Here is a 14,946-nt window from a genome sequence, read left to right on the forward strand (position 1 = left end):
GCAAGACATATACAAAAAGGAAAATTGTGATATATCACATAGTGTTATGACTGTTACAGTTGATAGAGAAACACAAAGGTCACCATGAAGGATTTCAAAGAATAGTCAAGGAACAGAGTAAACAGAAGGGTTTACCGAGTTAATATATGGATTACCGAGGTATGCTATAAGCAAGGTAATATCATTTTGAGCACATAGAATATGCTATAATATTTCAGATGTAAAGTTGCAAATAATTTGTAAAAATTTGATTGTAATATTTTGAGTTGTAAGAAAAACCTCTAAAAAGGTAAAAGACTCTAACTAAGTCTATAAATTGTAAAGCCTCTAACCAGGTGCAGCATTTAGAATAAATGTTGTAAAATCCTTTAGCAAGGTAGATCTAACAGATCTTGATACTCCTAACAGGGTAAGCTATCAAAAATAGATAAACATGTAGCTCTAACCGAGCAACCTTTATTATTGCAGTAGTGAAGTTGTGGGCATCATCCCCATTGTAGTTTTTCTCTCTAACCAAGAGTTTCTGCGTAACGAAAATATATGTGTTATGGAGTGAATCATGTATGATTGTTATTTATTTGTTTTAGCATTATATTATGTTACTGCACTATTCAGTTTATGCTTAACAGTAAAGTTATTGTTGAAGAAAAGTTTTGAAGTATTGATTCACCCCTCCCCTCTCAGTACATTAGTTTTCCATATTGGGTCTAACAAAGATATCCCTACTGAATCTTTTATATGGAATAGTATGATCAAATCTATAAAATTTGCTAAAGCTAGAGCTAGATGGGTCCTTGGAAAAGGTGATAAAATTAGATTTTGGGAGGATGTCTGGATTAAAGATGAGCCTCTTTTAAACCAGGATTGCAGACAATTCATTGAAGAATGCAAAAGGAGGTATGGTTCTATGGTTTGTAACTATTGGAAGGAGAATAAATGGGTCAGACTTGATGCAGTTTATGCTGGATTTCCGTTGCTCTAGCAGGATTTGTTGTCCTTTTCTATTAGTAAAGATTTTGATGATGTGTTCCTATGGAAGAGCAATCCTAGGGGTAATTTTACTGTTACCTCTGCTTATAAAAAAAATTGTTACTCAGGCCTGCAACCCAATATGGACTAAAATTTGGAATAGATTCCTCATTCCTAAAGTTAACATGTTTTTTTGGCTTGCAACTCACAACAAGATTCTTACCATTGATAACCTGGCTCGAAGAGGATTCATGCTTCCTAATAGGTGTGAGTTATGTCAGAAAGAGGTTGAATCTGTGGATCATTTGTTTATTCATTGTTCTTTTACCTGGGAAATCTGGAGTAAAGTTTGGCTGCAATGGAAAGTTGATTGGGTAATGCACAATAGTCTCAAGGAAGTCATCTGGCAATGGATCTTCCCTACCAAACTTCCTATCATTAAGACCCTCTGGTCCTTTGTCCTTCCTATGACCTGTTGGCATATCTAGAAGGAGAGAAACAATAGAATTTTTTAGGGAGGCTAAGTGTTCTTCTCAGGTGGTTTTTGAAAACATTTGCAGGGCTATTAAAGAAAACATCAATACCATTCACAAAAACAACAAGCAGTGTAGCTATATTAACATGACTGATAATGAGAAAAACATCCTTATTGAATGGAAGTTGATACACAAGGTCTGCAAATCTGATATGAAGAGCAAGAGAGATAATTTTGTTTGGAGGTTCCCTCTTCATGATTGGGTTAAGGTGAACTTTGATGGTGGAGCTAAAGGTACTCCTAGGAAGGCTAGAGGGGGAGGAGTCATCAGAAATTCTTATGTTTTTTGTGTTGCTGCAATTGCCTCTCCCTTTGGAGTTCAAAATAATCATGTGGCAGAAGCTCTGGCAATGTTAAAATGTCTCCAACTTGCTCAGAGTTTTAATTTTTTAAAAATATGGCTGGAGGGGGACTCTCTCAATATTATTCAGGCTATTAAAGGTATTAGTTCCCCCTCTTGGAACATTCATAATATCATTGATAATGCTAAAAAAAAATTAGATGCCTATGATAGTGTGATTATTACCCATACCTTTAGGGAAGGTAACACGGTAGCTGATTTATTAGCTAATGAGGGGGTCATTTTAGAGGAATATAGTAAGTATATCAGAGAAGTTTCATGTAAGAATGGAGTCCGTGAGCAATTATTATTTGATAGAGTCCATGGTACATATTAATTTCATTATTACCTTTCTGGGTTCGGATCTCAATGAGAGATATTGGAGTGATGTGGAGTGTCAGTTGATTACCTATTTAAGGCATCGTGATTATGATCACCGGTGTGACGAGCCTAATCATATTAAGTGCTGGTTTATATTGAATGTCTTAAAAGACTATTCGAACAACAAGAAAATCACCTTGTTTTTTGATTCCAGCGTCTTGTTTCTTCATCATTTGGTTATTTCGTGCTCTGTTGAGGGTTTCGACTTGAAAAGCCATTACATTATGGGGGGAATCTTAATCACAATGAGCCTTCCAGTTGTGATAGCTGGAAAAGCGAAAGGAAAATATGGCGAAGGTTTCATAGATATGGATTCACTGATTACATGGAGAAACACATGGTTTTGCCAAGGGTTGGAACAATAATAAATTTACTCTGTTTGGCCAGACATGGAAGCTGGATGAAGATTTGGTGGCGGAGGTTACTAGATTGCAGAAGGAAGGCATCAAATTCTACAGAGACCGCAAGTTCTCAGTGGAATCTACCAAGAATTTCCCTAAAAATGAAGAAGAAAGGGCTCAGCTCGCTAAGAAGGACAATGTGTCCTACTACCTTCCTAACTAGGTAAAATCTTTCTGGCAAAAAATGTTGAAAGTTTTAATGGAATACCTTACGGTTGATGGAAGGTTTTTGAAAATTTACAATTACCACTTTGTCATCCTTAACCATTTTTGCCATGGCTCGAAGATTTCGTTGCCCTTCTATTTGGCTTCTTCCCTTAATGATAGCCTGGCCGACCATGCCAAGAAACCTAAATCCTATCCCATTGCTCACCGAGGCCTTATTTTGTTAATTTATGAGCATTTGAAAGGTAAAGCTAGGGCTAATAGGGATGACACCTTTGTGGAGAATGCCCACATTTCTGAGGGTTATGATGGCTCTGATTCTGATGAAGATTCTTATAATCTTCCTCTGCATAATAAATTGAGGGTTAGTGATGAAGCTAAAGAAGACATGAAAGAGAATGCTGGGTCTAAGCAGGAACAGGGGAAGGAGGTGGAAGAAGAAGCGGAGAATGAGCAAGAGAAGGAGGTTGAGGGCGAGGAAGGGGATGAGCAGAGAAAAGAGGATGTTGAAGAGCTAGAAGCGAAGGATAATCCTTATGTCTCAGATAGCAGGAATGATGTTCAACACAACATGGAGGAGGGAAACCCTAGGTCCGTGGACTCTACTCTAGTTATGGAGAACGTGAATTCCATTCTGAATGCTGCCAGAAATAGTACCCTGGAAATGTTCAATTTTCAAAAATGGGTGATTGATAACATCTCCAGTATTCAGAATAAACAGAGAGACTTGGATTATAAAATTAAGAAGTTGATTAAGGATACCAACATTAAAGGTAAAAAGGATGTTGCGGAGGATACTAGTGATGCAGAGGATGAAGAATAAATTCTAGACTGGCCAAAAAAAGACAATATTAAGGGAGATTTGAAGCATCTTGAAGATGTGGTGAGAATTATCAAAGAAAAGGGTGAGGTTGATAATGATCTGATAAACAATTGGATTAAAAAAACTGAGAATGCCTTGAAGAAATTCATGGAGCATAGTCTGGCAGTGTTGAAGGTGTCTTCTCAAAACATGAATGCTTTGGTTTCTTGTCTGGAGAAGAACAAGAAGAATAAAGATACGGTGATAATTGATGGTGAGCCGACCTTTAGTTATGTTCTACACTCCTCCAGACGCAGAACCAGGCAAACTACTAGTGAGCTGGAGTTGAAGACCAAAGACAATCAACAGATGCAGGAAAACAAAGAACTGAAAGAGGCAACTAATGTGATGATGATATTGGCTAAGGATGTGGAAGAGACTATAAAGATTTTCATCTGATATGTAATCTGGTTTTAGGATGCCAGTTTCTCGCTGGCCTTGTGTTGTTCTTTTCCTTGGCTGTTGTTTTTTATGTTGTTCTTTTGCAACCTTTCTCTCTTTGTTTTGTTCTTCCTAGTTTCTCTTTTGCTTTTCTCTTCGTTATGTAAGCGGGCTTCGAGTCCATTAAAATCTAATTTTCCTTGATCAAAAACACCAACAACTACTAAAATTCACTCCCAAAATGCATAGAATAGGATTTAATACCCTAGGAGCCTCTCACCAGCTCCAAACACCTCAAAAAGGACATCACTTGAATTGGAAGATGTCCTTACACCCAACATGAAGGACAAATATGATCTCCTCCGATAAATTATTTAAGTTGCAAAAATAATTAAAAAATCTTCCTAAATTAAGTCGCTCAACTATGCATGGTTTGTTCCAAATTAGCTTTGATGAATTCACACCTTAAATCACATCCCACATGCTTAAATAGTGTTACAAAAATGGTGTCTCAACCTTACATATACATAAGGTTACTCTTTTTAGTACGTTTTCATTTGAGCATGGATTGGTCCAATTTTTTTTTCCCAAAGCTTCAAATTGGATAGATTAGAATGTTAACAATTTTTTGTTTCAAGACCATGTCTAGATTTGAATATATTGAAGTTTTCATTTTTGAAAGTTGTGAACAAAAGTTTCAAAGTCAATTTTGAGGGCTTTAGAGGATCCAAAATGACTCGAAAGTGTTTGTAAATAATGTAGTGGGTTATAGCTTGATAAAGCATGTCACAAGCTTTTCAACTCTTCAAACAATTCACCAGTTGGAAACCCTGTTCAAAAGTTATGACCTTTGAAAGTTGGGTTTCTTGAAATGTAAAATATAAAATTGCATCAAACACATAAATGAGTTGTAAAAGGGAGGTACACATATTGATGTGTGTTTTGACACATCATAGGGCATTTTGGATTGGAGATAAGACGTGTGCCACTTTATTGGGTAGTTTTAGCCCATGGTTTTGTAATATCGCTTGACGGTTTCATGTATTTTATCTCCTATATATGAGGTGCGTGAGATGAAGGTTGTGTGTAAGAGTATGATAGCTATTGAGTTACCCTTGAATATCTAGTTGGTGATGCTCCTGCAAAAATATTGCTTTGCAAGTATATTGTAATATATATTTTATTTCTAAATAATATATTGGGCAACTTTTAGAGTGTGGGGTTTCTCTCCCAAAAGCGTTTTCCCCACGTAAATTATTGTGTTGTGGTATGCATGCTATTTATGTTTATTTTTGTTAAGTTTTTGTAACTATTGTAGGGATGTCTAATTTTTTTTGCATTACCCTCCTCTCAAGGTTAGTGTAGGAAGTTGTTCCGCTACTTAACTTCCTTACAAATAGGTGAGACACCCTTGTTAGGGTTCCATGAGAAGTCAAAACTATACGACCATTATTGGAAAAATTGAAAACATTTTGAATACCACAATAATATATGCCAAAATTTTTGTAGAAAAACCCAAGAAATTTGCAATCAATTGACCTTGAAAATCTTAATTTTTTTGAAACCTCAAATTGTGAAATCTATGAAAATAAAGCTAATTTTTGTGTCAAATCACTCCAACCAACTAGGGACCATCTCTCATATTTAAAACCATTGATTTGATGAAGGTATTCATCATCAATCAATCCTCGAAAAAAACACTCTAATTTAATTTGATAGCATCTTATTATGTGTACACATTTGAATAATAGAAATAAGAGCTTGTAATGTCCCCTTCCTTGTGATGTTGCATTCAGTGGTCCATTGGCCTATTCCGGAGACCTGTAGGCTATGTAGAAAGGTGAATAAGGGTTTCCATTTTATTTGGAGTTCCGACCAAGCTTGTCAGGGGTGGAATGTGAACTTACTATTTTTAGTAAGTTAGGGTTTGGCCGTTGGGATGGTGCAGAGTTGCTAAGCTCGCCAAGCTCTTTCTCTGGTTGCGAAGATCACGTTTTTCAAAGCATTATTTCATGACTTACTATTTTTAGTAAGTGGCAGTTTGGGCATTCTATTTTTGGCAGTCTTGGACTTGGTCCTGATCCAGCATAGTTCAGTGATCCTCATTGCTCAGCCTCATCCAGATTTTGTTGATAATCAGTACTGGAGCTATAAGCAATCTAATTAAATATTATTCCTTATCCTAAGGTTATTATTTAATTATTTTATTACTGATTGATGCTATGGGGAATTGTGCAAAATATGATATTTTTCCTAATTCATGCCTAGGCGAATTATTTGAAGATTAAAAGGAGACTTAATTTTTTTTATACTTCAAAGTTTTATTATGCCAAAATTGTGGTCCTCTCTCCTAGGAACGATTTTTGACTTGGGAAGTGGGCGCCATTTTTGGGTCCACCACATGAAATGAAATGCAGTTTGAATAAGGAGAATTTGGAGGCAATTTCATTTGAATTCCAGACTTGAAAAGCTATATAAACAGGCGTTTGGCTCCTCATTTGTTTATCGAGAGAAAATATATCGTTATGCTGTCGGAATGACTCCAAACTTCTTCAAGGGTGAATACCTCCTAGATCTTTCCTTCCAGTTTCGAGTGTGAGACATCACTCCTAGCTGTGGTTCAAAGTTGTGAGCTATTTGGTGATTTTGTGTGTGTTGGTGAAGAGTTGTGTGCTGTTGTGTTTTTTTGGTGTTGCTAGTGTGTATTGGCTGGAAGTGTATTTTGCTCGTAGCTATCTGTGTGTTGAGTGCATCATTCTAGGTGAGGGCTCATTGGAAGTGTATCAAAGAGACAATAATTCTCCTACATTGGTGTGGCATTTGGATAACTCTCCAATTTATAGTTGCAAATCAAAATATTCAGCCAAAATGCCATTTCCAGAATTGCCTTGGGTTGCATGCATCGCAGTTGTTACTTTCCAGTCGCAAGTTCAAGAGGGAATATTACAGTGGTATCAGAGTTGGTTTCCCTGCCAGCCTATGAAGTCAGAGTAAACAGAGTTCTCCATGAGTGACAGAGACGTCTGCTACTACAACAAAGAACAAGGACGCCAGCAGTGCCTTTTCAAGAGACTTTTTCAAAAGTCTTGAGAAATGGAGATAAGGAAGTTGATTCAGTGTACTCAATAGATTCAATGGGGGAAAGACTATTTGGACAGAATGAAACAGCTATGGCTGTAGAGAAAATAGAGAAGAAATTTGACACTATGATGGACATGATGTCCCAGATGATAGCCACCTTTAGGCAGAGTGCTGGAGGAGGGCATAATCAAGATCCAAATCAGAATATGAGTGGTAATAATGTCAGCACTTCCAACAACTCCGGTGGTAATGGAAATGGCAGCAAAAATGACAGTAATAGTAATGGAATGCATGTTGGATCGACGACTATGCCATTGCAATCCGTTTTCCTTCCAAGGGAAACATCGCCTCCTAAAGTGGAAGTTCTTGTAGCTAAGGAGATTCGGGCCAGTTTTGTGGAGTATGCAGCATTCCCCCAAGAGATTTGAAATGCTATGTCTCTTGACCAATACATGAATCAAAAGAAGAGAAGGGAAGGGAGATATGATAATCGTTACTCCACTCCCAGAGATTATCAACAGGCCCTTGGGCTGGTCACTCTAGCACACTTCGATGGAAGCAGTGTGAGAACGACTAGAGCTTGGGTGCAGAAGTTGGACAACTAATTGTCTTTGAGATCTATGCCCGAAGAAGAGGCCATCAAGTTCGCCACCTTGCATCTAGATGGAGCCGCTCACGAATGGTGGTACCATGGGTTGATCACCCTTTGTCATAACTTGATCCATACATGTGCTAAATTCACCAACAAGTGATATAAAGATTTGATACCAAGGATCTGGAGGTGAAGTTTAGAGAGCTAGCACAACTCAAACAACAGGGTTCCGTGGACACCTTCATAACTGAATTTCAAAGTCTTTCAGTTATGGTTAGTAGTATCTCGGAGAAAAGACCAGTGGTCCTATTCACTGAAGGACTTCAAGAAAGAACCATTGAGAGGTTGGGTAAAAGCCTTTGACCCGCCCACCTTGGCTGATGCAATCAAGAAGGCTAGAAGCATGGAGTTGGCTTCCCCTAAGTCTAGATTTCAGTCAAAGCCTTTCCCATTCCGTAAAGATAAGAAGACATTTTCTAATCAGCCTAAGAAGTTCCCTCCTTGGATGGATGATGAGCTTCGTGAAGAACTTCAGAGGAAGAATTTGTGTTATTCATGCAAGGAACCTTGGGTTCCATGTCATAGATGCCATGGAAAGGGTAATGCTCGGTAAATGGAAGCATATTTAGTTGATGGATCAGATTCTAAAAATTTAGAACAAGTTGATTCGGAGGGAAGTGAGTATGAAGAGGCTCCAGAAGCGCTTGAAAGTGATCAAGATGATAAGGGTATAGTCGCCCAACTCTCTAGCTTCCACAAGAATGAATCATTCAGAGTTTGAGGAGCCTTGGGAGAGCATCAACTTGTTGCTCTAATTGATACCAGAGCAACTCACAACTTCATTGATGCTAGAATTGTTGCCGAGAGATGTCTTATCACTAATGATGTTGAAGACTTCAAGGTCATGGTGGTTGATGGATCAATAATTTGTTATAAACAGATGGTGTTAAACATGTCAATGAAGCTTGGTAATTATGAAGTCAAGGATGACTTCTATGTTGTTAGTATTGGAGGGGCCGATGATGTGGTCCTTGACATTTAGTGGCTGCAATCTCTTGGTGAGATCACTCTAAACTTGCAAACCATGGAGTTAAATTTTATGAAAGGTAAGAAGGTGGTTTTGCGAGGGATGTCTAATGGGGTTCCTCGAAATGTATCCCTAAAGAGGATGGAGAGGTTGATCCGTCATAACCAAGTAGAGTGGGCAACAAAATGTGTGATAATGTCATCAAACCCATTAGAAGACAAGGGCAGCTACACTATTGATATTCAAGCTCTAATCACAGACAAGAGCAAGGTCTTTGGAAATATGCCACTTAGAAGATCTCTTGAGTGTATGGTCATGCCATCCCACTCATCTGAAGAAAAGAGAAGTTGTCCTGAAGATATTCAGGCTTTGATTTCAAAGAGGAGCAAGGTGTTTGAGACTCCACCCCCGGGTAGGCCACCTAAGCGTGGTACTGAATACATCATTGAGTTGGAAGAGGGTACTAAGCCTATCATGATTACTCCTTACCGTTACCCAAAGAAGTAGAAGGACAAGATTGAGAAAGTCATTAAGGAGCTTCTAGACATGGGTTACATTAGGCCAAGCAAGAGCCCCTTTGCTTCGGCTGTTGTATTGGTGAAGAAGAAGGATGGGACCATGCATATATGTGTGGATTACCAAGCCTTAAATCAGAAAACCATCAGGAATCAGTACCCCATTCCCAAGATTGATGAGCCCATTGATGAGATGCATGGTGCCATGTACTTCTCCAAGATAGATCTCAGATCAGGCTACCATCAAATCTGAATGAGGGCTTTTGATGTTGAGAAGACTGCTTTTAGATGCCACTTTGGGCATTTCAAATTTCTAGTCATGCCTTTTGGTTTGACTAATGCTCCAGCCACATTTCAGTCCTGCATGAACATGATCTTTTAGAAGCAATTGAGGAAGTTTGTACTCATATTCTTTGATGACATTCTCATCTTCAACAAGTCTTGGAAGGAGCACTTACAACACTTACATGAAATTCTTAGCATTCTGGAGTCTGAATCATTGATTGCCAAAGAATCTAAGTGTGAGTTTGGAATAAGGGAGTTTCTCTACTTAGGGTACATCATAAGTGCAAAGGGTGTGAAGGTGGATCCTGAAAAGATTAGAGCTATCCTTGATTGGCCACCACCTGAGAACATAACTCATTTGAAAGGATTCTTGGGTTGATGCGGTTTTTACAGAAGGTTTGTGAAGGGTTATTCTCAGTTGGTTGCCCCCATCACATATCTCACTAAGAAAGGATCCTTTGAATGGTCTACAAAGGCACAAACAATGTTTGATCAGTTTAAGGAAATCGTGAGCTCATGCCCGGTTTTGGCCTTACCAAATTTCACCAAGCCTTTTGAACTGCAATGTGATGCATTAGGAGAAGGTATAGGTGCATTTCTTATGCAAGACAAGCATCCTATTGTCTTTGAAAGTAAAAAGCTGAGAGGACCTGAAAGGCTATACTCAATTTATGACAAGGAGATGCTTGCCATAATGCATGCCCTGGCGAAATTCATGCAGTATTTGGTGGGAAGTAGGTTCGTTGTTAAGACTGATCATAACAGTCTTAAGCATTTCATGCACCAGAAATATTTGAATGAAAGGCAGTAGAAGTGGGTTAGTAAGCTTCAGGCATATGACTTCGACATTGAGTATGTCAAGGGCAAGAACAACATAGTGGCAGATGCACTTTCATAGAGACCTCATCTAAGCTTTATATGTGAGCTCACTGCTGATTTGAGGGACCTATTGCTTGCTGATTATGCTAAAAATCAATTTGCAACCAACATTGTTAAATGCACTTTTCATGGTGAAAAGTATAGTTTGGTTGATGGATTGATTTTGTATAAGGGAAGGATCCTTCTTCTACCCAAATCTAAGTTGAAGGAGAAGGTATTGCAGACTTTTCACGACATTCCTCTTGCTGGTCACCAAGTTTTTTTTAAGACTTACAAGTAGATCCGAGAGAGATTCTCTTGGAAAGGGTTGAAGAGAGATGTCTTGAAGTACATTAGGGAATGCCATACTTGTCAGAAGAACAAGGATGAACACACAACACCCGCTAGTTTATTGCAACCATTTCCAATTCCCAGGCTAGTGGGAAGGATTGTATCTATGTGGTGGTGGATAGATTAACAAAATTTGCTCATTTTTTCGCCATCACCAACTCATTTACAACATCTCAGGTTATTGATTTGTTCTTCTGTGAGGTGTTTAGGCTACATGGGTTGCCTAAATATTGTGAGTGATAGGGACAACAAGTTCCTAAGCTCCTTCTAGAAAGATATTTTCAAATTATGTGGTACTGTGCTTACCCCAAGCACGAGTTACCATCCCCAGACAGATGGACAAACATAGATAGTAAATAAGTGGTTGGAGGGTTACTTGAGGAATTACGTTTCAGAGCAACAGAAGGCATGGGTAAGATGACTACATCTTGGTGAATTCTGCTATAATTCCACTTATCACATGTCCATCAGGATGTCACCTTTCATGGCACTATATGGTTATGATGCCCCTAGTTTTGCTGATTTGGTGTTTGGAGATAGCAAAGCACCTCAGGCAAGGGATATGGTTCAACAGTGTCAGGATATTCTGAAGGCATTGAAGGACAACCTCTAGATTGCACAGAATCGAAAGAAGTTGTATGCTGACCAGTAGCATATTGAGCGCTCATTTGAGGTTGATGATATGGTCTACCTAAGACTTCAACCCTTCAGACAGTCTACTCTCAAGAAGAGTGGAGCGGAAAAACTCAAGCCACACTTTTATGGACCATTCAGGGTCATCAAGAGAGTGGGAGTTGTGGCTTATGAGTTGGAGCTACCAACGAGTAGCCGAGTACATAACGTCTTCCATGTGTCACACCTCAAAAAGGCGCTTGGGCACAATGTGATAGTCTCTTTTGATTTGCCTCCTTTGGATGAAGAGGGAGAATTGGTGCTAGTTCCCGAGGCCATTCTTGATGTCAAAGAACGATTGTTGAGGAGGAGGACCATCTGAGAGTATTTGGTTAAGTGGAAGGACTTACCGGTGGAGGATGCCACATGGGAGAATGAGGAGGTTTTACAGCATCCTGGCTTGCGATTACTTGAGGATAAACAATTTTGGGAAGGGCAGATTGTAATGTCCCTTTCCTTGTGATGTTGCATTCAATGGTCCATTGGCCTATTTCAGAGACCCGTAGGCTATGTGGAAAGGTGAATTAAGGGTTTCCATGTTCTTTGGAGTTCTGACCAAGCTTGTCAGGGGTGGAATGTGAACTTGCTATTTTTAGTAAGTTAGGGTTTGGCCGTCGGGATGGTGCAGAGCTGCTAAGCTCGCCAAGCTCTTTCTTTGGTTGCGAAGATCACGATTTTCAGAGCATTATTTCATGACTTACTATTTTTAGTAAGTGGCAGTTTGAGCATTCTATTTTTGGTTGTCCTAGACTTGGTCCCGATCCAGCACAGTTCAGTGATCCTCATTGCTCAGCCTCATTCGGATTTTGTTGATAATCAGTACTGGAGCTATAAGCGATTTAATTAAATATTATTCCTTATCCTAAGGTTATTATTTATTTATTTTATTACTGATTGATGCTATGGGGAATTGTGTAAAATATGATATTTTTCCTAAGTCATGCCTGGGTGAATTATTTGAAGATTAAAAGGAGTCTTTATTTTTTTTATACTTCAAAGTTTTATTATGCCAAAATCGTGGTCCTCTCTCCTAGGCACGATTTTTGACTTGGGAAGTGGGTGCCATTTTTGGATCCACCACATGAAATGCAATGCAGTTTGAATGAGGAGAATTTGGAGGCAATTTCATTTGAATTCTAGACTTGAAAAGCTATATAAACAGGCGTTTGACTCCTTATTTGTTTATCGAGAGAAAATATATTGTTATGCTATTGGAATGACTCCAGACTTCTTCAAGGGTGAATACCTCCTAGATCTTTCCTTCCGATTTCGAGTGTGAGACATCACTCCTAGCCGTGGTTCGAAGTTGTGAGCTATTTGGTGATTTTTGGGTGTGTTGGTGAAGAGTTGTGTGCTGCTGTGTTTTTTTGGTGTTGCTAGTGTATGTTGGCTGGAAGTGTATTTTGCTCATAGCTATCTGCGTGTTGAGTGCATCGTTCTGGGTGAGAGCTTGTTGGAAGCGTATCAGAGAGACAATAATTCTCCTACATTGGTGTGGCATTTAGAGAACTCTCCAATTTACAGTTGCAAATCGAAATATTTAGCCAAAACGCTATTTCTAGAATTGCCTTGGGTTGTGTGCATCACAGTTGTTGCTCTCCAGTCGCAGTTTCAAGAGGGAATATTACAGAGCCCAAGACCTCCTTTTATAGAGCTAGAGGGAAACTAATCCAATTTTAAATTCAAAATAATATATTTTCACTCAAATGCCTTTTTAACAATTTAAAATTAACTTATGTCCAAGTCCCCCTTCCCTAGGCATCCACTTGTGGAAACATACAATTACTTTATAAAATAACATTATAGTTAGAACTTTAGTGAATCATTTAAATATTTTTGTTTAAGTTACAAAAACCACTCCCAAGGCCCCCAAAACCAATATTGATCATATCAAGGAGCAACTGAAGTTGATAGAAGATGTTCAGTGTCAAAACAAAAACTTACTATAAATAGCTATGCTCTCCAAGAAGTTGGGAGAAAAACCAAGAGGCCAAAAACGCTTTGAAATATGTCATTGCAATCCAAATCACCAATTAAGCTCAATGCCATCATCAAATACCAAGAAAAATCAAACCTTAGCTCTTCAAGGTCTTTGGAGTTCTTCCTAGCACATCCAAAAGCTTATGGGAAAACCAAAAATTGATCCAAATGTTCACAGAACAATATTCCTAAAAATGTGGGCATTAAAAAATATCATTAAATAACATAACACTAATTTAATTGAAGACATCAAATCTCCATAATCAATAATATTATAAATAATGTTTCTAGATTACATTGTGTAACAATTTTCTCATAAAAAAGTTTGTGCAAATGTGTGTTTAGTTGACTCAACACCTAGTGAAATGGAAAGGGGTTGACTGAATTTGAATTTAAATTCTGAAAATTCGAAAATCAAATCTACAATTATGAGATCAATCTCACACCCATGGTCCAATCATTAAAGATGATGGAGTCGCAATGTTTATGTAAATAATAATTAGTCTTAATTACAAAGAGTGTAACATATATGATTGAATGGAAAAGTGTACATAATGAGTGCAATAAAGTGAAATGCATGAGAATCATATGTTAATAGAGATAGGTAAAGGCAGAATGGATCCAATTTTGTTGAAAATTGCACCATTTCTTCACATATTAATTATATTATATCATTCTTCCAAGATAAATATAGAATCAAGTGAAAATTATTATTGATAAAGTTTAAACATTACATTTTAGTCTTTATATCGAATATAATAAATATGAAAAAAAAATGGATAAGTTGAAACCTTCTGAGACAAGAAGACAAACCAACCAACATTCATTCCTACCCATTTTAACCTTACCAACAGACCAAAACTCATTGATAATAATAATTTACATATAATTACTTTGAAAATATCATGTCTGACAATTATAGTACCTATATACCTGTATAGAAAAGAAGAAAGTCAGCACTGACAGGCTTGCAACATTAAATTGCACTTCCAAGCCTGGTCCCGCTTCACGAAATAAAAAATAAACAAGAGCCAGCACATGCATTAACTGAGAAAGAGACAGAGATTTGATAGCTGGTCAGTGTTGATGGGAACAGCATGGGAAGTGGAGAGAGCTTCACTAAAGGAGCTCGAATATCCTTTAATCTTAAGTGCAAATTAGGGGAAAGGACCCAGTAGTTGAGCATGTTCCAATTGTTGTGAGGGTTGTTGATACCTTTTGTTCCAAAAATTGAACAAATAAAACCTATTGTTTGAAACAAAAAATATCAATTTTTGTTAGGAAATGTACCAACAGTTGTTAGGAAATGTACCAATAGTTGTTAAGAAATGTACTAATATTGTAAAAAGTAACCAATCAGGTGATGCCACATCGGCTGCACAACTATTGGGGTCTTTTTTGCACGCCTATTGGTCTCACTTTTTTTTGGGGCTGTTTTGGACACCTTGGCAAAAAGCATGCTGATGTGGCATCATATTTGATGATGTGGCCCTGAAACCTTAGTTATAAGCAGGGGACTTGCCAAGTAAGCTGCTGTAAAAAAATCGGAAT

The 14,946-nt window shown here is 38.0% G+C and overlaps 1 protein-coding gene across 1 annotated transcript in view; it reads left to right on the forward strand.

Moving 5' to 3' along the window:
• Window positions 1–3,614, forward strand: part of LOC131858755 (uncharacterized) — a 38,258-nt gene extending 34,644 nt beyond the window's left edge. Inside the window, exons 3-4 of the mRNA XM_059212202.1 lie at window positions 2,613–2,765; window positions 2,913–3,614. Of these exons, the coding sequence (XP_059068185.1) occupies window positions 2,613–2,765; window positions 2,913–3,614 (855 nt within the window). The remainder of the gene's footprint in view (window positions 1–2,612; window positions 2,766–2,912) is intronic.
• The last annotated feature ends 11,332 nt before the right edge of the window (window positions 3,615–14,946 follow it).

Source organism: Cryptomeria japonica, chromosome 10 (assembly GCF_030272615.1).
Source record: "Cryptomeria japonica chromosome 10, Sugi_1.0, whole genome shotgun sequence".
Classification (NCBI taxonomy): Eukaryota; Viridiplantae; Streptophyta; class Pinopsida; order Cupressales; family Cupressaceae; genus Cryptomeria; species Cryptomeria japonica.